The sequence below is a fragment of the Cibotium barometz genome, chromosome 8, assembly GCF_041138505.1.
Source record: "Cibotium barometz isolate CiBa-2024 chromosome 8, ASM4113850v1, whole genome shotgun sequence".
NCBI lineage: Eukaryota > Viridiplantae > Streptophyta > Polypodiopsida > Cyatheales > Cibotiaceae > Cibotium > Cibotium barometz.
The window spans coordinates 10654017-10679592 of NC_141053.1; the positions used below are offsets into that span (position 1 = coordinate 10654017).

The window sequence follows — 25576 nt, forward strand, 5'->3', positions numbered from 1 at the left end:
ATGTAACTAATGTATCACCTAATTCTTGTTGTAACAAAAAACCCAATCCAATTGTCTTTTTTACGTGTCACAATCATATTGTTGTAGCTATGTGCTAGAAATCGACTTTCAAGATTTTTGATGTTAAAGGTGTAGGATTTTTCATTGAAGAAAAAACATGCACATGAATAAAAATATGCATTTATCTTGTAAATCCATGTGAGTTTGGCTATCATGGATCCCCAATTGTAAACTCATGCTTTGTACGTGATTCTAAGGAAGCTATTTATAATATTTGAAACTTATGCTTTGCCTTCCGATTTCTTTAAGCTTTTGAGACCTTATAGATGAAACTTTAATATAGACACACACCCACACACTACTCTCTCTCTCTCTCTCTCTCTCTCACACACACACACATTTAGACACACACCCACACACTACACATGACTCTCTCCCCTTGTGTGTTGAAATGTTTGTGTGTAGTAGTAGTAGTAATGGAAAATAATACTTAATAATAGAATAGATTAAGGTTCTGTCTCTCTCTTAGACACATTTAGACACACACACACTCATTCTTCTCTCGTGGTGAAATGTGTGTGTGTGTTTTGCTGTTGTGGTTGTAGTAGTGATAGTAACGAAAAATAATACTTAATACTGTAATAAAGCATACGTGTTCAATTTTGGACAAGCACACGGCCGCCCAAGTGCCAACGTGGACACACTTGCTGGCTAGAAGCTTCAAGAGGACGACTGCTGCTGCCTTAGCTTAGAAATGGTTTTCTATTTCCGATCGCTTGGTTTCATCTTCTTGAGCCTTCGATGGGCCTCAAGCTTCACTCTGCAGCTCGCAAGCTTCACAGGTCTCTCTCTCTCTCTCTCTCTCTCTCTCTCTCTCTCTCTCTCTCTCTCAGAGTAAACCATACTTTTCATGTTATCTGGTCTTCAACCTAGGTTTAAGACGGAAAGCAGAGATTAAGTTTTAAATTTATGTTAAAATTTATCTGGTCTTCTTGAGCCTTCGATGGGCCTCAAGCTTCACTCTGCAGCTCGCAAGCTTCACAGGTCTCTCTCTCTCTCTCTCTCTCTGTCTCTCTCTCTCTCTCAGAGTAAACCATACTTTTCATGTTATCTGGTCTTCAACCTAGGTTTAAGACGGAAAGCAGAGATTAAGTTTTAAATTTATGTTAAAATGTCTTTTAATCCATGGAGTCCTCTAATCTGATTTCATCACGTGCTATCCTCGGCGCCCTTTGCACCTTCCGATTCTTCACGTCTCAGAACATATCCATCCATGTCATCATCATGAGATGTTTCTATGTTGTTTCCATGTTGTTCCAGGGTTTTGATGATTCTAGAGTTATGGATTTTGAAGCCCACGGTGCACCCGCTGTCGTTGTGAACAGGTTGGAGCCGTAATCCCTTGATTGCACATGTTAATCTTCACCTGTGATTAGTTTTTTGCACTGATTCATGCGGTGAAAACATGCTCAATGATGTGAAACATTAGTTTTCCAGTGTGATGATGATTTTAATGCAATGTACATTAGTTGATCATTCATGATGTTTGTTTGCGTGTTAACAGAAGGCCAGACAAGGTGGGTAATAGCTCTGAATATCCCATGAGCATGGCAAGTCATGCGAATACATCCACAATGGCCACAGGAAATGTCACTAGCATTGATGTCAACCTCTCTGGCTATGTAGGTCATGATGATAACGTACCTCAGGTCCTCTTTACCGAGGGCACTGTCCAAAATGTACCTCAGGAGGTGCATGCAGCCAGTATTCATAATCAGGTTGCCCTAGAAAATGGCTTGGACAGGCCTGCCCTTTCACCTTCAGAAGCTCAGGGGGGGACTGCTTCTGCATCCAGTCTAGCAGGCCTACAGACTCATGCTCATCCAGATCATACTTTAGAATCTCATGTTGGATCAGTCACACATGCGGGATTATTGCTTGATGCTCAAGCGACACAGACAGATGGATCGGTCACATGCACAGTACTGTCATTGGAGACCCAAACTAGAATGGCAGGACTTCAACAAAATACTGATTTTGGTACTCCTCACAATGATACGGCAAAGCCGATGGATGGATTGGTCACACCAGTTGAAGCTAGACAGCCAGCTATCACTGCTGCAGACAATGATGCTGCTTCCTGTATTGGTCTCGATGACATGGCAACGCTGAAAGATGGGTATGCTGTAGCACAAAGTATCAGAGAACAGCCAGATGTTACTTCTACTGTAGCAGGACTTGAGGATGCTGACTTGACAGAGCCGGTAGTTGGGTTGGCAGCACCATTGGTTGAAGCTAAACTTAGATTGCCAAATACCTGGTTTTCTTTACAGAGTGCTGCTTTGGATACTGGTATGGCATTGCCAAAAGATGGATCAACCACACCAGCAGTACCATTGGTTGTTGAAACTCAAACTAGACAGCCAATAATATCTCCTGCTGAAACAGCACCTCAGAATGCTGCTTCTGATAGTGAGCTGGATAACGTAACAATGCCAATGGATGGGTCAGTCACACCAGCAGCTTCATCAGTTGAAGCGCAAATCAGAAAACCAGATATCATCCCTGATGTGGAGGGACTTCAGACTGCTACATCTGATACTTGTCATGATGAGCTGGATAACGTAACAATGCCAATGGATGGGTCAGTCACACCAGCAGCTTCATCAGTTGAAGCGCAAATCAGAAAACCAGATATCATCCCTGATGTGGAGGGACTTCAGACTGCTACATCTGATACTCGTCATGATGACACAACACTGCTAATAGATGGATCAGTCACATCAGTCGCACCATCAATTGAAGCTCAAACCAAACAGCCAGAGCAACCAGCTCCTGTAGTGCTACAGAATGCTTTGGAGGATACCTCTGTTACAAATATGTTGTTGTTAAAAAATGGCTTATCCACAGTAATAGCACCAAGGATTGAAGGCAAACCACGATTGGTGGAAAACGGGGGCGATATCTTTTCTACTAATCATCAAGGTATGCATTTCTACGCAAGAGTTTTGGAGCATTTGTTACAACTTAGAAATGATGAAGAATATTTTCATAACCTCATCTTGATGCTAATCATGATGCGTGGTTATTTTTCATGGCAGATTGTTTGCCGAGAGTGTTGATTCCAGCTAATGAGATATCTGTACAAGAGCCACAAATTGGTGGCAGTTCTGATCATCCCTGGATTCTTAGTGCACATAAAGATGGACAAGGCAATGAACTGAAACATAGATCTGATGATGGAGGTAGTGATGCTGTGGAAAGAAAAGAACGTGAGGTCACATTGGTTAAGGAGACCAAAGCCAAAGAGGTAGGAGAGGACTCCAATGTTGGAGCCCTGCAGGGTGAAGCTACTGGGACAGAGGTGCAGGGCCTTGGTGAAGGTGACAAACAGGAGCACACAGATCAGGAGGATAAAGTAGGGATGATATGCTCATCAATGGTAGGTCGGACTAAATTTGACAGGGTTTTAATGTATATTTTTTTTTGAGCAGGCAAGGAATACCACTGTGGGCCAAGAAGACGCAGGTGATCTCATTGGAAGAGCGATCACAAAGCGCTTTGGAAAGAAGGATTTCAGTGGGGTTGTTAATAGCTATGATACTGAGCACAACTGGTACAAGGTTAGTGATCACCTTCAAAAAGGCATAGTGACATGTTTATGTGGAGAGTTTTCCTACTTGCCATAGAAGTTTTTTACTATAAGAACGCTACCTTCTTGACCTTCACCTTTCACCCTGAGATAGCCTTCCCTTTGGCTGTCCTGGCCCTTGGAGTGCTTCAGCAATTGTGAATAATGAGATGTTTTAAGCCCTTTGCCTAGCCCATGCTTATATAGGAACTTTATTTACTGGGCGCTTTTTATTGCTCCACGAGTAGAATAAACTGTTAGAATTTTATGTGCATCTCTAGTGTGGGATCTGGACCGTATATTGGAGCATATGTATTTTCTCATGTTTTGGGGATTTACCAGGTCGTGGGCTGCTATCAGCCAACTTTATGGCAGTCGGCCAGCTACATGACGTCCTTATATAAAGGCCTCCCCTCTCACTTGTTGTAACCAATCAATCCCAGCGCATATTGTCTGAATCCCATCTGCTGGCTGTTCAAACCCCTTGTAATCTCATGCTATGATAATACAACTTGATCATTGCCTACTCTCTCCCTCTTTCTGACTCTCTGTACTTTTGTCTATATGTTGATCGTTTCCGCCTGCGCATACTTTCACATGGTATTAGACGTCTAGGTCCTGGCTGTCCACCTCTCCGCGACCTCTTCCCATCTGCGCTTTTTGGAGCAAGAAGTGCTGCTGCGTTTTTCAACTGGTGGCTGTGTTTTTTCTTTTCTGAAGTGTCTTCCACATCAGCGCTTCTTCTATGGGCTGTCCCTGCTGCAGAGCTTCTGGCTAGGCATCAAGGGGAAAGCTACAAGTGGCTGCGTTTTCTTCTGGAGGCTGTGTGTTTTGCTGTATTGTGGTCCCTTCTGCATCGAGCGTTTTCTCTTCTGGTGCTATTGTGCGTTTTCCTTGCAGAGTCCAGGCGGGGCTGCGTTGGTAATCAGTGGGCTGTTTTTACCGTTTGGATAGCAGTGAAAGGTGATTTCTTTGTGTGTGGTGCAGCCCGACAAGCGGCTTTGACAGTTCCTCTTCTTCCCTGGCTTTCCCCCCTTCTCATTGGGTGTTTCCCGGAGGTGTTTTGTGGGCTGTTTTGCTGCTGTCCAGCCCCTTCTTCCCTCAGTTTTCTGAGGGGGCTGATTGGTCCTCGTGCTCTTATCCATTAGATATGCTTGAGAGTGTTGAGATTCGAGTTTTTAGGTGGTGTGTTTCTTTTGCTGTGGATATGGCTCCCCTGTGTACGACACAGGAGGACAAGTTTGATGGGACACATATGGTTGCCAGAGCTTTGCGAGGCCAGCTCAGTTCCAATCTTTTAGATTTTGATGACCTAAGCTCCCTCCTATTCGCAGAGGAATCAGTCCACATGGCACAGGGTAAATTCAAGGTTGTCTCATGATCCGGATCATGCCGTAGCATCAGTGCAGGAGAAGATTCAGAGTCATCGCTACTCGTGTGGGAAGACATGACATTTGTCTTAGGATTGCTTGTCCAAGAACAAGGGCAAGGGCAAGTTTTCATCCCGGAAGAAGGGCAAAGATAGGACATAAGACAGTGATACAGATACTTCTAGTGACTCATCTAGGTCTCCAAGGGCGCTTCTGGCTTAGGAGGACCAGGATGGTGTTCGTCTCTCGTTATACAGATAGTTTCCCCCTTTGTGCTTCCGGCCAAAGGAGGCTTGTGGGCGGGAAAGGGGGATGTCAACAACTCCTCGTTTCTGGTGCATGGGAATTGCGAGTTGGAGTTCCAAGCACAGAAAATCTGGAAGGTAAAGGTCAATTTTGATAGCTATGGGTCGGTTGTGTTCCAGATTCATTGCTTGGTGTAGCAGAAGCGTTGAATTGGATGTGTTCCAAGTTCATTGTTTGAGGTTTTCTGGGACGTGATGTGTTCACAGTCCACTGTTGGGGTGAATTGGGCCAAGCAGAGTTCTTTGCTGTTCAGGGTGGCATTGTGTTTTGAAGAGAGTGCATCCTCCACGGTGTATTCAATATCCGGCCGGTACTGGAGTGTCCTTGGTTGCATCTTCTTCATCAGTTTTCTTCTTGTGACTTTTGCACACTATGAGCTGTAGAGCGGGTGTTAGACTCTTATGTGCAACTCTAGTGTGGGATCTGGACCGTATATCGGAGCATATGTATTTTCTCATGTTTTGGGGATTTACCAGGTCATGGGCTGTTATCAGCCAACTTTATGGCAGTTAGCTAGCTGTAACTATTTGGCCCTCCTAGCTCCATTTCACATGATGGAACACATGCCCGGACACATGGCAAAGCAGCAACAGGGCCAAAAAGCAAGGCCCTGAAGCTGGAAAGGCAATAAACTAAGAACTTTGGCAAAGGATGAGGAATATTTTATTATTACTAAAATATTAAAGCAAAAAGAGAAAAGCAAAGCAAAAAGTATTGCTTTTGGCGCAAAGCAAGGCCCTCCCAAGAAGCTAGAGTTCTCTTGTTTTGGGCATTAAGCTTGTGGAGAGCAAGGAGACCCTCATCTTTATCTACTTGCCGCCGCTGCCCTGCGTCACGCCGACTGGCTGCCGCCCAGCTCAACTACCACTGTGTAGCGCCGCTGCCGTCGCCGTCGCCTTGAGATTCGGGATTTGGATTTGGACTTGGAACTTGGACTTGGGATTTGGACTTGGAATTTGAATCCAGACTTGGATTTGGATTTTCGATCTGGTACTAGCCTGGTGAGAGATACTTGTGGTTCATTCCTGTGGTGTGCTCGGTATCAAAGATCTTGTGCCTCGACATTGGCATCGACTTGGATATCCTACATCAACATATCTGTTTGTTTTGTATTCATTGATTGTATTGATCTTGGTCGGCGTTCTCGTCGATAGTTTCTAAATAAGTTCCTGAAAGGGGGCGGGGCCTGTTCCTCGCTCAGTGTGGTGTACTGTGCAAGATCCCTATTCCCTTCTCTCTCTATATCTTTATCTCTTGGACACGTGGTTGAATTTGTCACGACATGCCCCGTTGGCCTTACAGAGGTATCAGAGCAAGATTTCTCTCGAAGAAACTTTCTTGGGGTGACAGAGCCGCGTTGAGAGCAGAGGGAGACCAAGGGCCTAATGAAGGGAATAACTATGAGGCCAATACAGGACTTCAAGATGGGAACCAAGGCCATCAATCTATTTCTCATGAAATCGCGGCCGTGACATTAGCAGAGTACCGATATTTTCAGCAATTTAGACAGTTTCTCCAAGATGAAGAATTCCTTGCTTGGAGAGCCAAGAAGAAACATGACCAAAGAAGGGCTGAAATGTTTGAAGATTTCATCAAGGATTGAGCCATTGAAGCCGAAGGAGTAGAAGCTGTTGGGGTAAAGGCATTATGCCCACCCTTATAGTGTGTACAAGCCCATAAGTTATAGTACATAGTACACTTAGTACTTTTAATGTACTAAGTGCACTATGTGTACTAGTGCAATATACATGTGTGATAGGGGAGTCACACACTCACATCTTGATGAGTTGACTCATCCCCACAACTCTCTCTCTCTCTCTCTCTCCCTTGTTTCTCTGTGTATGTCTCCCACATGAACTCTAACCCTAATTAACTCTCCCATTCAACTGGTATCAGAGCTATGGTCATTCCCTCCCCTCCCTCTTGATAGCATCTCAGGCTGCATTTCAGGCTGTGGAGCAGGTGCTTACAGATAGCATCTTCGGCCAGCATAGAACAGTGAAGCTAGACGGCTGCAAGGTGGCCAGCATAGAACAAAGAAGCGAGGCTGGAATTCACCACTCGTGTGCTTGCAGCTTTCAAGCGTTGGTCGGCTGGCTACTAGGCGAGTGGCGCTCAGCAGAGCGAGCGAACACAGGCGAAAGCAGGCGGACACGTAACTGGCTGCGGACACGTAGTCAGGCGCCTACAGCAACCAGGCGGACACGTAGGCTTTAGTCGTTGGTTGGCTACTAGGCGAAGTCGGAGGCGGGCATCCATCGAACGCGCTAGCTTCGGTGAGGGCCAACGCGTGTAGCGCAAGCCACTAAACGGAGGCGGCAACATTGAGTCGCCAGCAGCAGCACCGGCTCGCCTTTGCTTGTGTAGACCCCACGCCTGCGAAGCTCGACTACAAAGCAGCCCAACCAGGCAGCATACGTGTATCACTGTAGCAGTGTAGCCGGTCACACAAGCTGGTGGTAGATGCAGCCATCCATACAACTGCAGCACTGCAGGCACATCAGCAAGAAGCGCCCCCCCCCCCCCCCCTCTTTCTGCATCAAATTTCTGCAACAGCATCGCAAAGAAATTCAGCCTGCAGATCAGAGAAATTCAAAAAAATTAAGAGGTATTTGTCTTCAATTTTGGGAATTTCTTATCAATTCAATCAATTGAGCAGGTACAGGTGCCGAATTGCTCAATTTCTGAGCAAAATTGGCAAAATTGGGTGACATTGGTCACAATCAGGATCAATTTGCAGGAAATTGGATGTCGAAATTTGGGGCTTTTAATGTAATTGTGCAATTAAGCATTCATACATGCTATGATGTGAGAAATCACACATTCGGGCAAAATTGCAGCAAATTGCAGTGCAAATCAAGGGGCTTTTGTGCCGATTTGGTTGATTTGCATGCAGGCACTCGCATTTGATGCTTTGGGCAATGTGTTGATGCCTGTCAAGCACTCAATGTGCCTGTAAATCAAGGGGCTTTTATGTACTGGATGTATATGTGGCCAGGGGGAAGCACTGTGAACACTCTGGATGCCTTCATGTGCGTTAATGTACCATGTATGATCAGAAATTGATCTTAAATCAAGGGGCTTTTCAAGATTTTATGCTTGTTAAGCTTGGCAAAGCAGCAGGCAAGACTTTTATGCCTTGAATCCTCAGAAATCAGCTTGCAGTCAAGGGGCTTTTGCCCAATTTCTGTTCGGAACTGTTGTATGCAGTGTTCGGGACTGTAAAAGTCTGATTTTCACTCATTTGGACAGCCAGGAGAGCATTTATTGCTACTGTACCTGCTGGTACAGATTTGGCACAGCTTTGTGCAAGTTTTGGCATGGCTGTACACTGATTTGAGTGAGGAAAAGGTTCAATTTCAGTTGCTGTACTTGTCGGTACAGGTTTGGTACATCACAGGTGAGCACTTGGTACTGTTGTACAGTACTTTGGAAGGGCAACAGAGCACATTTAAGGTGCTGTCCTAAATCTGCAGCAACCAGATTTTGGTGATTTCATCACATAAAGTGGGAGAAAAGTTGCATTTGTGCTTCCGCAGTGGGAGATAAAGCTTGGGAGAACAACTGTGAGCACTTTGTGTGCTTTTGGTGCAGTGTTTGCACATTTTGCAGGGAGTGAGGCATTGACAGGTTGCATATTGCTATGGCAACCACAGGTGAGAGCTCTTCATTGCTTCACATCAAGAAGCTTGAAGGCTCACATAACTATGATATTTGGCAAACCCAGTGCTATAATGTGTTGCTCCAGAAGAAGCAGCACAAGCCTATCAAAGAAAGGGGTGTAAAGCCTGCTTCTCTTACTGCTGAAGAGTGGGAAGATATGGATGAGCTGGCAAGATCTACTATCATGTTGTCTGTGTCAGACTTTTTACTTTTCAGCATTCGTGAAGAGAAGACAGCTTGGGGAATGTGGCAGGGATTGTAGGACTTGTATGCCCAGCAAAGTGCCTCAAGCAAAGTGTATTGGTTGAAGAAACTCATAGGTCTTCAGATGAAGGAAGGGGCGTCTATGGCAGCCCATCTAAATGAGTTTAATGGTATTGTCAGCCAAGTTATAAATCAAAAGTTGGCAATGGACGATGAGTTCAAAGCTACTTTTCTCTTATACACTTTGCCAGAGAGTTGGGACACATTCAGGACAGCCACTAGCAATTCGAATGCTATGCTGTCATATGCAGATGTTGAGGGTGCTCTTCTTCAAGAAGAGATGAACAGGAAAAACAACTCTGTTGGAAAGTCAAATGCAATGAATGCACGTGGGAGATCCCAGCAAAGGGGTAAAAGCCAAGAACGGGGAAGGAGCAAGTCTCGCTCCAAAAAGGACTTGGAATGCCATTATTGTGGCAAGAAGGGACACATCAAAAAGCAATGCTACAAATGGAAAAATGATCAAAAGGAAAAGGGAAAAGGCAAGGACAAAGACAAAGATGAAGCCAAAGATGTAAAGCCAAAGGGCAAAAGTGGAGTCAAGATTGAAGAAATCAATGTGTCACATGCAGGTGACAGTGAGGAGATGAGGTCCTATTCACATCTTCACTTGATGCCCATTCACTTCTTACAGGAGATGGTCATGGTATGCACTCATGGATCATTGATTCAGGTGCCTCCTTTCATGTCACAGGTTGCAGAGACTTGTTTGTCAGGTATACTGCTGGCAATGAAGGAGTGGTTTATTTGGGTGATAACCATGCATGCAAGATTCTTGGCAGAGGTGATGTGAGGCTTGTGTTTTCAGATGGCTCACAGCTTATGCTCCATGATGTCAGGCATGTGCCCGAGATCAAGAAGAACCTGCTTTCTACTGGACAGCTTGATGATGCTGATTATGTTACCACATTTGGTCGTGGAAAGTGGAAGATTAGTAAGGGCTCACTGGTTGTTGCCAGAGGCTCTAAGGTGGACACTCTTTACTTCATGCATGCAGGTGTTTGTCACCATGCTAATGTAAATGCAACCGAGTTGTCGGAAATTTCTATGTGGCATAGCCGGTTGGGACACATGAGTGTCAAGGGAATGGAGCAATTGTCTCGTTTGGGTTACTTGTCTTCTCTAAAGTTTTCAAGTTTTCAGTTTTGTGAGCATTGTATATATGGCAGGCAACTCCAGTGCCCCCACAAGAAAGCTCTTGGACAGAAAGATGCTCAGTTAGAGCTTGTGCATACAGATGTATGTGAGATGCCTCAGCTTTCTTTGGGAGGGGCAAAATACTTTGTGTCTTTTATTGATGATGCCACACGCAAGGTGTGGGTCTATCCTCTTCGTTTGAAGAGTGATACATTTTAGTGTTTGAGAAGTTTGTTGCTCTTGTTGAGAATCAAACTGGCCAAACACTGAAGGCTTTGCGTTCCGACAATGGTGGAGAGTATATGTCCAAATAGTTTCAGGACTTTTGTGATGCTAAAGGCATCAAGAGGGAGCTCTCTACTCCTTATGATCCTCCACAAAACGGGACAGCAGAGAGGATGAACAGGACCATTCGGGAGAAGGTCCGTTCTATGTTGTCACATGCTGCATTACCTCATGGTTTTTGGGCTGAAGCTGTTATGACAGCCGTTCATCTTATAAACAGGTCACCTAACATGAGGCTTGGTGGGAAAGTGCCAGAGGAAGTATGGACAGGGAAGCCTCCGTCATACAAGCACTTGAAAGTGTTTGGTTGCGTTGCGTACGTGCACATACGCAGGGAAATGCGCACCAAACTTGATCCTAAGTCTCACAAATGCATATTCCTTGGATATGGTGACAGAGGTGAAATGGGGTATAGACTTTGGGATCCCGTGAATAGAAAGATCATACGCAGCAATGATGTCATTTTTGATGAAACATGCATGTATAAGGAGCCTGCAAGGCAACAGGAGCCTGGCAGAGTCATCTTTGATGATGATGGACATCATGGACAACAACCAAGGGCTGTAAATCAGCCATTACAGCAGCAAAACCAGCCCTTAAATGGTGCTGAAAATGGTCCAAATGGACAGCCAGAGATGGCAGAAGATATCCCTATGGATATGTCACAGTTAGAGGAGATACCGGGCATGATTTTTCAGCCTTATGGCATGGAACAGGAGCCACCAATAGGTGATATGCAGGCTGGACAGCAACCTGCAAATGATGGTCATTGGGTACGGAGGTCCACGAGACCCTCCAGAGCCCCTGACAGGTTTGTTCCAGGGGTTGACTACTTGATGCTCACTGACTGTGGGGAGCCCTCATGTTATAAGGAGGCTTTACAGAGGGCAGACAAGGCTCTTTGGGAGCGTGCCATGAAGTCAGAGATTGATTCTCTGCACAAAAATGGAACATGGAAGTTGGTGCATTTGCCTGCAGGCAAGAAGGTTTTGCCATGCAAGTGGGTTTATAGGCTCAAAGTTGCACCTGATGCAAAGCCAGGTTAGTGGCTAAGGGCTTCAAGCAGGAATATGGTGTGGACTTTGATGAGATCTTCTCTCCAGTGGTCAAAATGACCACACTTAGAGCTGTGTTAGCTTTGGTTGCACATGATGATCTGGACTTGATTCAGATGGATGTGAAGACTGCTTTTCTTCACGGTGATCTCCATGAGGAGATATATATGCAACAGCCAGAGGGTTATGCAGTGAGTGGAAAGGAGAAGCTTGTATGCAAGCTGAAAAAGAGTCTTTATGGGCTCAAACAGGCACCAAGAGAATGGTATCATAAATTTGATACATTCATGAAATCCTAGAAATTCAGAAGAAGTGACATAGATCACTGCTTGTACACCAAGAAAGCTTTGGATGGCAGTCTATTGATCCTCATCTTGTATGTTGATGATATGTTGATTGCCGGGAAATCTCGTAAGAAGATGGATGCCTTGAAGAAGAGGCTGCATCAAACCTTTGATATGAAGGATTTGGGTGATGCAAATCACATCTTGGGTATGCGGATACTTCGGGACAGAAATCATCATGTGTTGTATTTGTCTCAGAAGGAATACATTGGCAAAGTCTTGCAGAGGTTCAATATGGACGGGGGGAAGAAGACTAGTACTCCTTTGCCTCCATATGTGAAACTCAGTGCTATGGACAGCCCACAGTCAGATAGTGGCAGGGCTGATATGGCCAAGATTCCGTATGCTTCAACTTGTGGCAGTCTCATGTATGCCATGGTTGCTACTAGGCCGGACATTGCATTTGCAGTGGGAGTGGTTTCTAGATACATGGCCAACCCTGGCAAGAAGCATTGGGAAGCAGTGAAAGGTGTCATGAGATACCTGAAGGGCACACAGGATATGTGCATATGTTTTGGCAAACAGGATGCATTAGTGCATGGTTACACGGATTCGGATTATGCCGGTCATCCAGATAACCGGAAGTCTACTACCGGTTATGTGTTTACATTCACAAGAGGTGCTGTGTCATGGATATCCAGGATGCAGAAGTGCACTACCTTATCTACTACAGAGGCCGAGTATATTGCAGCCACAGAGGCTTGCAAGGAGGCATTATGGCTATCTCGGTTAGTGGTTGATTTGGGCTATACAGGTGATATTCCATTGTTGCATTGTGACAGTCAGAGTGCCATCCAGTTGGCAAAGAACCCTGTCTTTCATGCAAAGACGAAGCATGTGGATGTGAAGTATCACTTCATCAGAGAGGTGATAGAGAACAAGCAAATTCAGCTTGTTAAGATTCATACGGATGACAACCCGGCTGATCTCTTGACAAAGAGTTTGCCTCCGGAGCGGTTTGCTCATTGCAGACACTTGATGGGCATTGGATGAGGCCAGTTTCAGCCTTGATATGGCCTTGTATATCATGCTGATTTTTTCTTTTCCTTTACTTAAGGGCACTTTGCCTTTAAGTGGGAGGTTGTTGGGGTAAAGGCATTATGCCCACCCTTATAGTGTGTACAAGCCCATAAGTTATAGTACATAGTACACTTAGTACTTTTAATGTACTAAGTGCACTATGTGTACTAGTGCAATATACATGTGTGATAGGGAAGTCACACACTCACATCTTGATGAGTTGACTTATCCCCACAACTCTCTCTCTCTCTCTCCCTTGTTTCTCTGTGTATGTCTCCCACATGAACTCTAACCCTAATTAACTCTCCCATTCAACCTGCCAAAGCTTATCTTCGGGCCAAAGGAGTCACTATTGCAGAAGGATGTAGGGTTATCTGGTCTATTTCTTGTGGAGGAAATAGGGAGGCTATTCCCAGGCTTGCTTTCTCAGATGTAGCTTCTTTAGGACAGGTAAGGGAAAGGAAGGCAAAGGAGCCTACATCAACTGGCAAGATGGACTTCAAGCCGAGAGAGAAGAGCGTCAAGTTTGATGGTTTTCATGGAAAGCGGGATACACAAAAAGCATTATCTTTTGTTAAGCAGTTTGATGCTGCTTTTGGAGGAGACTACTCTGAAATATCAAAGCTTCGCATGGTTCGCATGCACTTGAAAGATGTCACCTTGAATTGGTGACTAAAAGTAGCACAAGAAGAGATAGAACTGAAGATGTGGACCTACTTCAAGGCTATGTTCAACAAGAAGTTTCTACTCGCGAATTTTGAAGCAAATGTGCAGAAAGAGTGGGATGAAGTAAAAGCAAAAAGTTGGTGAGAATGTGGTATCTTACCTTAACAACTTTTTAGCAGTTTCTTTGAAGTTTACTTCTTATACTCCCATTCCACCACTAATGGAAATGCGAAAGTTTGTGAATGGACTACAATCAAAGCTTATGCAAGCAGTCTATATGGTTGGTCCAAAGTCTTTGGAGGAAGCTCAAGACAAAGCTTTACAAGCCGAGGCCTTGTAAATGCCTTGGATGGACGGCAAGACGAAGAACGGCAATCGGGATCCATCTCAAAGGAGGAAATTTAAAGACCGATTCCCATCAAGAGCCGGGTCTCAAGAAAAGAAGGATGGGAGTGGGGACAAGCATTCGAAGAAGATTGTCCCTCAAGCAATGTGAAGAATATGCCAAAGAAGGGAAGTGTTTCCAATGTGGAAACGGTTGCAAATTGTTCTGACAAGCCAAAGAAAGAAGCCAGATAGATAGGAAGATCATCAGATTGACATTCTGCCAGGAAGTTTGTCAAGAGAAGATTGCACTACAGCAGTCTTGTACCATGTTGTGGTCTATGAGAGTCTTAAATGAGGAATTCAAGGATTGTATTGGAAGAGATTATATAATCGAAATTTTGTGACTTTTCTTGTCATCAAGGAGGATTCTTTTATGAAGTAAACCCGTTTATATGTAACAAACGAAAGCAACTGGCCTAGCAGAGAACAGACATTGAGCTATATGTTCGAGAATGTTTGGTTTTGTCAGATGATCAAGTTTGATGACAAAAGCTAGTAGGATTATTGCACCCATTGAATGTTCTATGGGAGAGTATTGCTATGGATTTTATCTTTGGATTGCCAAAGTCAGTATATGGACCTTTCTCAAGACATGTTTGTTATTGGTTGGATCTTTCAGATCATTGGAGGATATATAATGCCTTCCATGATAGTTTATGGAAACCATGTACAGGGTTACCCCCAGAGGAGCCTTTTTTGAAGGATCCACGAGGGGTGGAAGAGCCAGAAGAGATTGAGTTTTATTCTGTGAGAAAAAGAGGAAAGACAGTGGTCAGAAAGTTCCTAATGGAATACGAGAATTATTTGCTATTGGATGCGAGTGAAATGGATGCCAAAGCTATCTAGATATACTACGAGCTTATGAGAAAGTGGTTGGCCCAAATGTATTTGAAGTATAGATATGGACGTCTTGCGATCAAGAGGGAGGGATTGCGCCTCTAGCCTTGTATATATATTGGACTGGAATTGATCATTATTCTGCTAAGCTAACCTGATAGGGCTAGTATTGAACACATGATTGAATCTGTCATAGCACGCCCCGTTGGGCTTACACCAGCTACATGACTTCGTTATATAAAGGTCTCCCCTCTCACTTGTTGCTGAAAGAATGGCTGTAAATAAAAAAAACAGCAAATAGATCTTGCAAAGAAACACATGTGCAAAAGAACTGAAGTAGAAAACTTGTTATCTGCTGAAGTAGAGCACGAGGGCTGCCCATTACAACCAACAGCAGTGGCTGAATAATGAAGTGCTAATGATGCTAACCCAAGCCACCTATTTATAGGTTGGACAAGAGCTGGTCGGCCAGTATAAAAACAGTGGGCTGGCCGACTATGCAAAAATACTAAAATAATGTCTAAAAAAATAGACAAAAATAGCAGAAAAATATCTAAAATAAGATGAATACATGGCCTCATAAATCTGGCCAGATACAGTATGAAATATGCACATATATGCCCAATCTGGAGATGATAATGCCAACAGTTGTAACCAATCAATCCCGGCGCATATTGTCTGAAGCCCATCTGCTGGTTTTTCAAACCCCTTGTAATCTCATGCTATGATAATACAACTTGATCATTGCCTACTCTCTCCCTCTCTCTGACTCTCTCTACTTTGTCTATATGTTGATCGCTTCCCCCTATGCATACTTTCACATAAACACTATAAAGTTGGCGCCTTTGACACTTGGGCTTCATGGGCTGGCCGACTATGCATGGTCCCCATGCATAGTCAGCCAGCCCATACGAGGACCAGGCCACATTCGGCCAGCAGCAGGGGCCTGTTGGCCAGCCCATGAACCCCATGTGTGAAAGGTGCTGGTGTTTATTCTAGTTGTGGAGGAGCAATAAAAAGCAGGCCAACAGCTTCTCTACAGGCTGACCAGTAAATAAAGGTCCTATATAAGCATGGGCTAGGCAACGGGCTTAAAACATCTCATTATTCACAATTGCTGAAGCACTCCAAGGGCCAGGACAGCCAAAGGGAAGGCTAACTCAGGGTGAAAGGTGAAGGTCACGAAGGTCATCTTCAGGCTGCTGTTTTCCAGCCAAGGAGCAGTTAGTCGTTTACATCATTCAATAAAGAAAAAACACCAGTTCCCTTGGTGGGGCCCTTCAGAGGGTATTGGGACCCTATCTTGTATACTTCTCCCTCTCTCTAGTTGCTGCTTCAGAGGGTATTGGGACCCTATCTTGTATACTTCTCTCTCTAGTTGCTGCTTCCGGATGCTCCCTACTGATGTATTGTAGGGCTAGATACTTAACTTCAGTCCTTTCTTTTCTTTTCTAGATAGTGTATCAGATGTCATATGGTTGTAACTTTGGTCTCATAGGTCACTTTGGCCTTTTGAAGACGTTAATATAACATTTCATTTCATTTCTCTCTCTCTCTCTCTCTTTCTCTCTCTCTCTCAGTCTTATTGTGCTATTGTCAATTTCACTGCTTCTGATATCTACTCTGTGCAATCATCTCGCGGGCCAACACCAAGGGCTTCAAATTTCAATGAATATTCATTATCAAAGTATAATCCCGTCTTCCACATGTTACAATAGGAAAGCTTACTGTGATAACACCTAAAGGCATATGGGTAAAGGAGTGGTCATAGCTTGGTTGGGTAGCACGTGCGTTCTATGTATCTTTTATCTCTTGGCGCTACATCTCATAGCTTGGTTGGGTAGCACGTGCTTTCTATGTATCTTTTATCTCTTGGCGCTACATCTCATTGGTGAAGTATTCAACTGCTTAAGAAGCTAGTAGTGATGAGAGATGGTGGCTTTGGTATTTCAGGTTGTGTATGAAGATGGAGACCATGAAGATTTGGAGAAAGCTGAAGTCAAGGCATTATTACTTCCCTTAAATTATTCAGCTGCAGTTCCATCACGCAAGAGACAACCACCAAAAGGGGTTGTTGAGGAAAGGTGCAGCTCTGAGTTTATGCCTATGTTTTTTCCATTTGTGTTGTAGTCTGAATACCAATGTATGTATTTTTTTAGAGAATCGAAAAAGAGGAATAAGCTTAAAGGTGGCACTCTTGCAAGTGAAGGAAAGAAGAGTTCAAAGAAGGCCTCGACTGTAGCCCACTCTCCAGAGCATTCTGGTGGGAGAAGTCCTGTGGAAAAAGACAAAGAAGGCAAGGCTAGCATGAAGCCCCTTTTACCTGAGAACGAGTCTAAAAACCTACCAGGAACAAAGAAAGGTTTGGCTTCCCCGAAAGGTCTGAAAAGGTCTCCATCAAAAGTCCAAAAAGAAGGGAAAAGGAAGACATCAGAAAACGAGATAGATGATGGTAGTAAGAGCAAGTTCCAAGAAAGGAGGAGATCTGGGATGGGCATAACGCTTCAAGAAGGTATCAAAAGGTATCTGCAGAAACGCGAGGATACTGGGCAGAGTCCTATCAGCAAGGGGGTGAAGCGGAAGGCAGAGACTGAAGTAACCAAGACTCCTAAACACAAGCTTCTAAAATTCGGAACTACAGAGAATCCCAGAAGTGCAAGCATGAAGTCCAGTGGCAAGAAGGCAATTGGACACCCTATGCAAGGGGATAGAGAAGCTTTTGAACCAGGATCTACCTTGGTAGGCAGTCCTACACGGAAAATTTTTGGTGGGCAATACTACAGTGGAAATGTAATCAGCTATGATGAGGAAACAAAACTCTACATGGTGAGGAATCCTCCAAGTAGCTAAACCTAAGCTTTAGGCATGTTCTGGTAGGCTTGATAATTGACTGTGCACTGATGCTTTCAGGTAAGATATGAGGATGGAGATGAGGAGGATCTGCAGTGGAGAGACCTAGAGCCCACTTTGGCTTCAGTAAGGAAGCAGGATTCTCCAGCAAAACCAAAATCAGTGAAGAAGTTGACAAGTAGTAGCAGAGGGAAGGCAGCAGGTGTGCAAGTAGGAGCTGCTTTAATAGGTACACCAACGAGGAAGAAGTTTGGTAAAAAGTTTTACGCTGGAAATGTGGTTAGCTTTGACAAGAAGACACAGTTCTACAAGGTGAGAGGGTATATTGTAGCCATCGGATCTCAAATGTAGTTGTCTTGAATGGCCATTGGGAAACTTGTGATGCTGTTTTTTTGTTTCAGGTGATCTATGGAGATGGAGACCAAGAGGATCTTGAATGGAGTGAACTAGAACCTACTCTACTGGAGTGGCAGCAAGGTATTACGCCTACGAAACTGGGTGCTGCTAAGTTAGCTGGAGATAACATGAACAGTGAGCTGGAGGCCAGCAAGGATTCTGGAAGGAGGCAGGTTATTTCAGCAACATGGAAGGGAAGCAATGCCAAAGGTCGGAGAGGACTGGGAGGTGCGGGAGTTGGAGATTCTCTGATAGGTAGTTCTACATGGAAGAAGTTTGGTAGAAAGTTCTATGCTGGCGATGTGATCAGCTATGACAAGAAAACAAAGCTCTACAAGGTGAGGATTAAATTGGACCTTGTGTTCAACCATGCGAAGGCATTGTAAAGATGATTCGAGATAACATCATCCCAACCCCCCCCCCCCCCCCCCAACACACACACACACACACACACACAATATACACGAGAGAGAGAGAGAGAGATTAACATTCCAAAGGGCCTATGAGACCATGAATAGTACAATAATACCATGGTTATACAGTGCCTATGAGACCTGAAGGGCCTATGAGACCATAAGACCATGAATAGTTTCCATAAAAAAGATCCTTCTATTAGTTAATGAAAAAACAGCCACGATGGGCTAAATACAACCACTCAGGGCTAGATACAACCTTGCCTCATGGACAGGGCGGGGATCAAATAATCAAAAGTGGAGAGAGATGCACTTCCCCTCCAGCTGGCCACTCTATGAGGAGAAGGCTATCTCACACAAGGGGACAAAGGGGGGAGGGGGGGGGGATAACCACATAGGTGGCCTGTAATGCCAAGTGGGATCGCCACCTCTATTGGTGAGAAAAGGGCTTGCCGCCACAGCCTCAAGAAAGCTGTTGTCAGAGCCACCTTGCAACTTCCCCCATTGACTGTGGAGGGTATGGATAATGTTGAGCCAAATACTCATGATGGATCCCGTTGGCGGAGTGTGGGTACCCTCGATGGCTTCGCTACATCTAGCTTGCCATATGTGCTAGGTTGCAATGCTACTGCAAATCTCCCATCTCTGACATGAGCCCAGTCTCCAGTGGTCAGTAGATGGGGCTGTGACTGGTCCAGCCGAAATGCGGAGGTGAGAAACCTGAAGGGCTAGCCCCCCACCATCCTCCTCGTAAGCTCTGGCAACCTCAACCTCTGTGGCCCATGCGACGGTGCCCCATGTAATGATCTGGGTCGAGGCCTTATCCATCATGAAGATGCGGAGAATCCGCTGCCAAACTTGCCAAGCCTTTGGGCAATCCCAAAGACAGTGTGGTTGAGACTCTTGGGGGTGGCCACACCTCGTGCAAGCTGATGGTCGACCTCCAATGGCTAAGCACGTGCCAATTGCCAAGCTCTTGTGTGCCATCAGCCAAAGAAAGAGAGTGATCTTTCAAGGCCGAAAACTGTCCCAGAGTGTAAGATGCCGCGCAATTGTGCGTAATCTGCACACCTTATTGGATCCCAAATTACCCACTGAAGGGCCGCCTCCTATTGCTAGGAGTATTTGCTTTTATTACTTTGAAGAGAATGACTGTATGACTGACTTGGGACTGTAGATAAGCCAAACACAAGACCTTCGAAAGACCAAGAGGTTGGCTGAACTGCACACGGCTTTAGAAGCACCAATGATGTCCAATCTCAAGGCCAATACACTCTTCCAAGGGGCTGTAGCAACCTGTGGCTGAGAGACGGGCTTTTTTTGTGCAATATGAATGAATGAACATGCTGCGTTTACCTTCACCTTGATGGCTGGAGCAAACGATGAAGTGGATGGATGCTGAAAACTGTTGAAGGCTGAAAACACAAGGGACTGAAACGCTTTCTCCTTGGCTGAACGCTGATGATGTGTTTTGTTGATGATGAATGCCTATATGCTCCAAGTGATGATGCTCTTAAAGGCTGAGGGCTGAATCGTTTTTGCTTGAGTGATGAGATGCTATGGAATGAAGAAAACGATGCTATTTATATGCACATGAAGCTGACTACAAGCTGGCCGGCTGCATCAATAATGCTACACAACTTGTTATCATGTGATAAATGCTGAAATAATGTGTATAAAATGCTAAAATAATGCTAATAAATATGGTAAAAATGTGGAATAATGTTGAATAATATTCTAAGGCTTCTGCAACGGTCTATATGTATATGGGATGAATGCTATGCAAATGCAAACCGTGATCTGATGCAAACCCTAAGGCTTCTATTGACTCTACATGCGTGAATGATTCTCTTCAAGTGGGTTAAGGGACTTGATTGACTGATTGACACTCTAAGGGTGAGGAATGATCTACGTAGCTCGTGCCTGACATATCCTGGACTGAGGATTACGATGGGGCCACAACATACGATATTTCATATCCTAAAGGGTCATGTTGCTGTACAATGAAGCACTGATGATGAGCCATCTTGTCACCATGCACTGCAGTGCAGAGTGTATATGACATATCCTCTTGCTTAGCGGTTCATGGCTTCCAAGTAGTTCGCTAATAATTGGGGGTACTCTTGAAAGAACTCCTCGTCTAGCCAAATGGCTTGGTGGGTATCTCGAGATCTTGGAACTTCATGTAGAACTGATGGAGTCTTCCACCGGAAAGCTTCCAACGATGAAGAAGGATATGCTCATTCTGCTTCGTCAACCACGTCTGGCTGTTGTTCATCTGAAACATCAAGAAACATGGAAAACGTCATGCATCGTCCAACTGTTAGGCAACCTTAATTTCATGGAGACATCACTTAGCTTTTTAACTATAGAAAAAAGGTCCAAAATTACGGAAAGAAAGCTTGGGACATGTTTGTCCACTTGTTTCAATCTCTGTTTCATTATGTGAAAATAGACCCAATCCCCTTCCTTGAAGTGGACATCCTGTCTAGGCGTATTTGCATGTTTGCTATAAGCTTCCTGGGCTTTGGTCAAGCGGTCTTTAACTGACTCAATGATTTCGGAGAATGCTTCCGTCGTTTTGTTAGCCTCTAGAGATGGAGACACCATTCTCGTCAAAAGAGAAGAGAAATGACGACCAAAGGCTGTCTCATACGGAGTACGTCTGACATTGGATGAATGAGTATCGTTTAAGACGGCTTGGACCAATGGAAGAAAATGTTCCCATTTGGACTGCTGGTCATGACAGTATGACTTAAGAACATCAATAGTTATAGATTTCTGTCTGGCCGTCTGACTGTGGATGGAATGCACTAGACAATTGTAATTTGGTCCCAAAGTTCTCGAATAATGCCCTCCAAAAATGCGAGATGAACTTGGAATCCCTGTCTGATGTAATGGTGCCATGCAAACCACAAATGGGATACCAAGGCTTGAGAAAAAGGCGTGTTACATCCTCAGTTGTGGCCGTATGGTTGCATGGGATGAGTATGTAGAACTTACTAAAGCGATTCACAATGGTAAAACATTGAGTGTTACGAGATCTGGTGGATGCTGGTAGAGAGGCGCTACTAAGTCCATAGAAATGTTGATGAAAGGTCTATCAGGGATAGGCAAAGGTTGAAGTAAACCAACCTTTTTTGTATGTGGAACCTTGACTTTTTGACGAATCTTACAGGCTTGAACATGTGAATAAACATCATTTTGGCCAATAAAAGGACTGTTCCAATTTCTCAAGGGTACTATTGACACCTCTATGGGCTCCAGCTAAGGAGTCAGGGGCATCATGGAGAAGAGCTGATTGCTTTTCCTAAATGACAACAGAGACGGTTCTTGTAGAGTAACCAACCGTTCTGCATTGATTAATGGCCAAGCTCAGAATTGAGGGCCAAAGTATACTAAGTACCAAACTCTTCGAAATTGACGTATTGATCTTTCATGCTATCCAAGTCTTTTCTAGTGATTTCGAGAATGGTATACTATTGCATGGTCTGGATGCTGGTCTTTCGACTAAGAGCATCTGCTATCTACTGGGTTATGCTTACCAGTGATGTACTTGATCATTCCTCCAAATCTGACTCCATCTAGCTTGCCGATCACTCCACTGGGCACTTGGCATGGTTTGAAGCCACTTAAGTGCTTGGGGGTGTGTTTTGACTGTAAAAGCCTGTCCATAAAGGAAAGGCTTCCAATGTTTGAGCGCTATGATCACACCCAAAAGCTCTCTATCATAAACTGAATAATTTCTTTCGACAACATTCAACTTTCTACTCTAGTAGGCCACGGGTCTATTGTCCTGCTCAAGAACGGCACCTATGGCTCCATTGCTGGCATCGGTAATGACTTCAAAAGGTTCATCCCAAGATGCTAACTTCAAAACATGCGCTTCTAAGGTTGCTTTCTGGAGTGCATGGAATGCATCAAGCGCCTTACCTGTAAGAGTGACTTTTTGTCTACGAGTTTTCACCCCCTTAGCAAGTCAGTGAGAGGTGCTGCAAGGTTGGAAAACTGGTGAATATGCGTACTGCAGGCTTGGCAAAGACCGACGAATGAATGGATCTCTTGGGCGGTCTTAGGAATGTCTGAATCCAAGATCTCTTGAACCTTTGAGGGATCCAATCGAATCCCAAAGGAATCGATGATGTAGCCTAAGTATTGAACCTTTGTAATGTAGACTTTTTGGCGTTAATGGAGAGCCCATTATCTCGCAAAAGTTGCAAGACTTTCTCCACATCCTTCTCATGCTGCTTGTATGTCATCAAGGAATATGAAGACACACTTACCAATGAGGATTGTGAAAATCCTGGACATCATTTTATTGAAGGTTGCGGGTGCATTGGTAAGCCCAAAGGGCATGACTTCGAACTCGTAGTGGCCACGCTTTGTCCTAAAAGCTGTTTTTGGAATGTCTGCTTCAAAAATGCGGACTTGATGGTAACCACTCTTGAGATAGATCGTAGTGAAAATTTTTGTGCCGTCTAAATTCTCCAAAATGTACTCAATCCTTGGCATAGGAAACTTATTCTTAATGGTGAGTTTGTTTAATGCCCTGAAGATGGGTGCAGCAAATGGTGAGAAAGATGGTTGAACAAGTTTGGCTTGGAGGAGCTCAGATAACTGCTTTTCTAGCTTGCCCTCTAAAGTCTTGTAAAGACGATAGGGAAACCTGCTAGGAAGTTCTACTCCAGTGTCACATGCACTTTGCACTGTAGTGCATGATGACAAGATGGCTCATCATCATCAGTGCAACATTGTATAGTATTAGAACCTGAAACCGGCCTCTGGTAGAAACCAAACTGCGGTAGACTAGCAGTCACCCTTCCACTTGTAGTCCAGATATAAAAACAAATTTGATTGGAGCTAGATTGCCCCAAATCTGAAATGAAAACGACACCTGTTGGCCCCAAAGCTTGGCGCCCCTTTCGGTATTTCTTTATTCAAATTCAAAATGATGTAAAGCTGAGTACAACAAAACCAGCCAAGAGAATACACCTGTATGTCCAATCTGGCAGCCCACAATACCTCTTAGCACAGAGGATTCACACACACACAGATCTGTGTCCCACAAAAGCAACACTCTGTGTTCCCCTCTGATCATCCAAGACTATTCAACAGGGCAGCCTTGAGCACACATCCGGCATATCCCATGTACATGGTTCCACAACTCAGCACAAACATACATTCACTGTCCAATCTCTGTGTCCACCCTTCCAATCTGCCATACCCCTCCTCTCACAAGGGGCCAGATAGCACAACTCTGCAGAGCAGACATAAGCCAATGGAAAGAAAGATAGATGGACAAGTTCAGAGCTTACCAAACCAGCTCGTGGTTCTGCACTCGTGAAGCCAATCGTACCAGTCTGTACTTGCCTTCTTGCAACCACCTGTCTGATGCACCAAATAAGCTCTGATACAGCACTGCTTGCAACTGTCTAAACAGTCTCAATGCCTGCAGCTGCTGCCACCTGTACCCGCCGCTGGACAGTACAGTCCCTAACACTCTGCACCTGTTCGTACAGGTCTTCAGCACACGACTGAATCTGTCCGTACAGAACTATACGGATTGTGCTGCGCACGCCTGAAGCAGCTTGTTCACCTGCTGTACCCGACTGTACCAGCTGGTACAGTTCTGAACCTGCAACCAGCCACCTGTCAGCAGTCGTACAGTCGCCTGTACCTGCTGTACGGTTCCCTGACAGCTTCACCCGCACCAGCCAACCACAGTGCAGCAGTCGACTGAATCAACGCCGCCTGTACTTGCAGCTGGCTGTGCCTGCAGCAGTCGTACACTGTACCTGCCAGATCTGTACGGGCAGTCTTCACAGAGCTGTACGGCCTGTCTAAATCAGCTTGCTCTTCTCACACACAGCCCAAAAACAGTCGACCAGCCCTCTTCTCTTTGCCTCCACGCATGAGCTTGCACGACTCCCCCAAAAGCTAGAGAGAGAGAGATGAGAGAGGCGTGTAACTCCAAAAGTGGAGTGGCCTCTCTCCAAAATTGTCCTAGGGCCCCAACTTTAATAAACATTAAAGTTCCCTAGGGGCCACTTAGGCCTAGGGGCAACCCATAAATAAAACATTAAAACATTAATGTTCTTGTTCCCCCCTTCACACCTTTTTTTTTTTTTCGAGAAAAGATCCTTTCATTAGTTATATAAAAAACGCCCGTAGGGCTACAAAAGATCTCTCCTGCTCCTAAGAGAGATAGAGCAGCGAATACATCATGGCAGCCTGGGAGACTCTCCCTAGGTGCTGCAGAATACAAGCATCAGTACAAAGAACTGAGCGGCTAAATCATACAATAGGGGGGGGGGGGGAAGCCAAACAGGTGGCCTGTAGTGCCAGCGGGGGGATCCCGTGTGTAAGGTGTAGAAAGGGCCACAGCGCCAAGTGGTGTGAAAGGCCTGGCGCCGTAAGATCGCCTCATCCGAGTCACCCCGGATGCGGTCGTACTGTCCTCGCAGGGTGTGAATCAACTCCTGCCAAATCCCCCGTACAGTCTCTGCTGGTGGCTCCAATCTCCCCTCAAAGGCCGTAAAGCACCGGGCCCTCCATGTGAACCAGATGGTGAGGCTGCTGAGGAGCTCCCATCGTAAATCCCTCTCCTGTGTCCAGCTGGCGGACGAGAAATCCGGTGCTGTAACCAGGCGAGGCTGGCCCCTAATAAATCTGATGGCCTGACTGCCCTGCTCCATCTCATAGCCCATAGCAGGCCCTGACGAAGTCGACCAAGCAGCGGCACCCCACGTAAACATACCCTCTGGAGAGAGGGGGGCCAGAATACGCAGCATCCGCAGCCAAATCTGCTGTGCCTGAGGGCAGTCCCAAAGGCAATGTCTCTGTGTCTCCATAGGGTGGCCGCATCGGACGCAGGCCGCCGGAAGACCGCTGTAAACAAGCCAAGTGCCAACTGCTGAGCCCCTGTGGGCGACCAGCCATTGAAAAGCCGAGA

General features: G+C 45.1%; 1 protein-coding gene across 4 annotated transcripts in view; it reads left to right on the plus strand.

Moving 5' to 3' along the window:
- Nucleotides 1–541: 541 nt before the first annotated feature.
- Nucleotides 542–25576, plus strand: part of LOC147635890 (uncharacterized) — a 52386-nt gene continuing 27351 nt past the window's right edge. For 2 of the 4 annotated variants that reach the window (XM_086801290.1, XM_086801292.1), the window contains exons 1-9: nt 542–842; nt 1321–1385; nt 1565–2985; nt 3102–3418; nt 3495–3623; nt 16919–17049; nt 17125–17791; nt 17876–18127; nt 18217–18549. In XM_086801290.1, the coding sequence (XP_086657416.1) occupies nt 1342–1385; nt 1565–2985; nt 3102–3418; nt 3495–3623; nt 16919–17049; nt 17125–17791; nt 17876–18127; nt 18217–18549 (3294 nt within the window). In that variant the 5' untranslated portion in view covers nt 542–842; nt 1321–1341. Of the gene's footprint in view, nt 843–961; nt 1045–1320; nt 1386–1564; nt 2986–3101; nt 3419–3494; nt 3624–16918; nt 17050–17124; nt 17792–17875; nt 18128–18216; nt 18550–25576 lie in introns of those variants that run through there. The other 2 variants (XM_086801291.1, XM_086801293.1) reach the window with 1 other exon arrangement.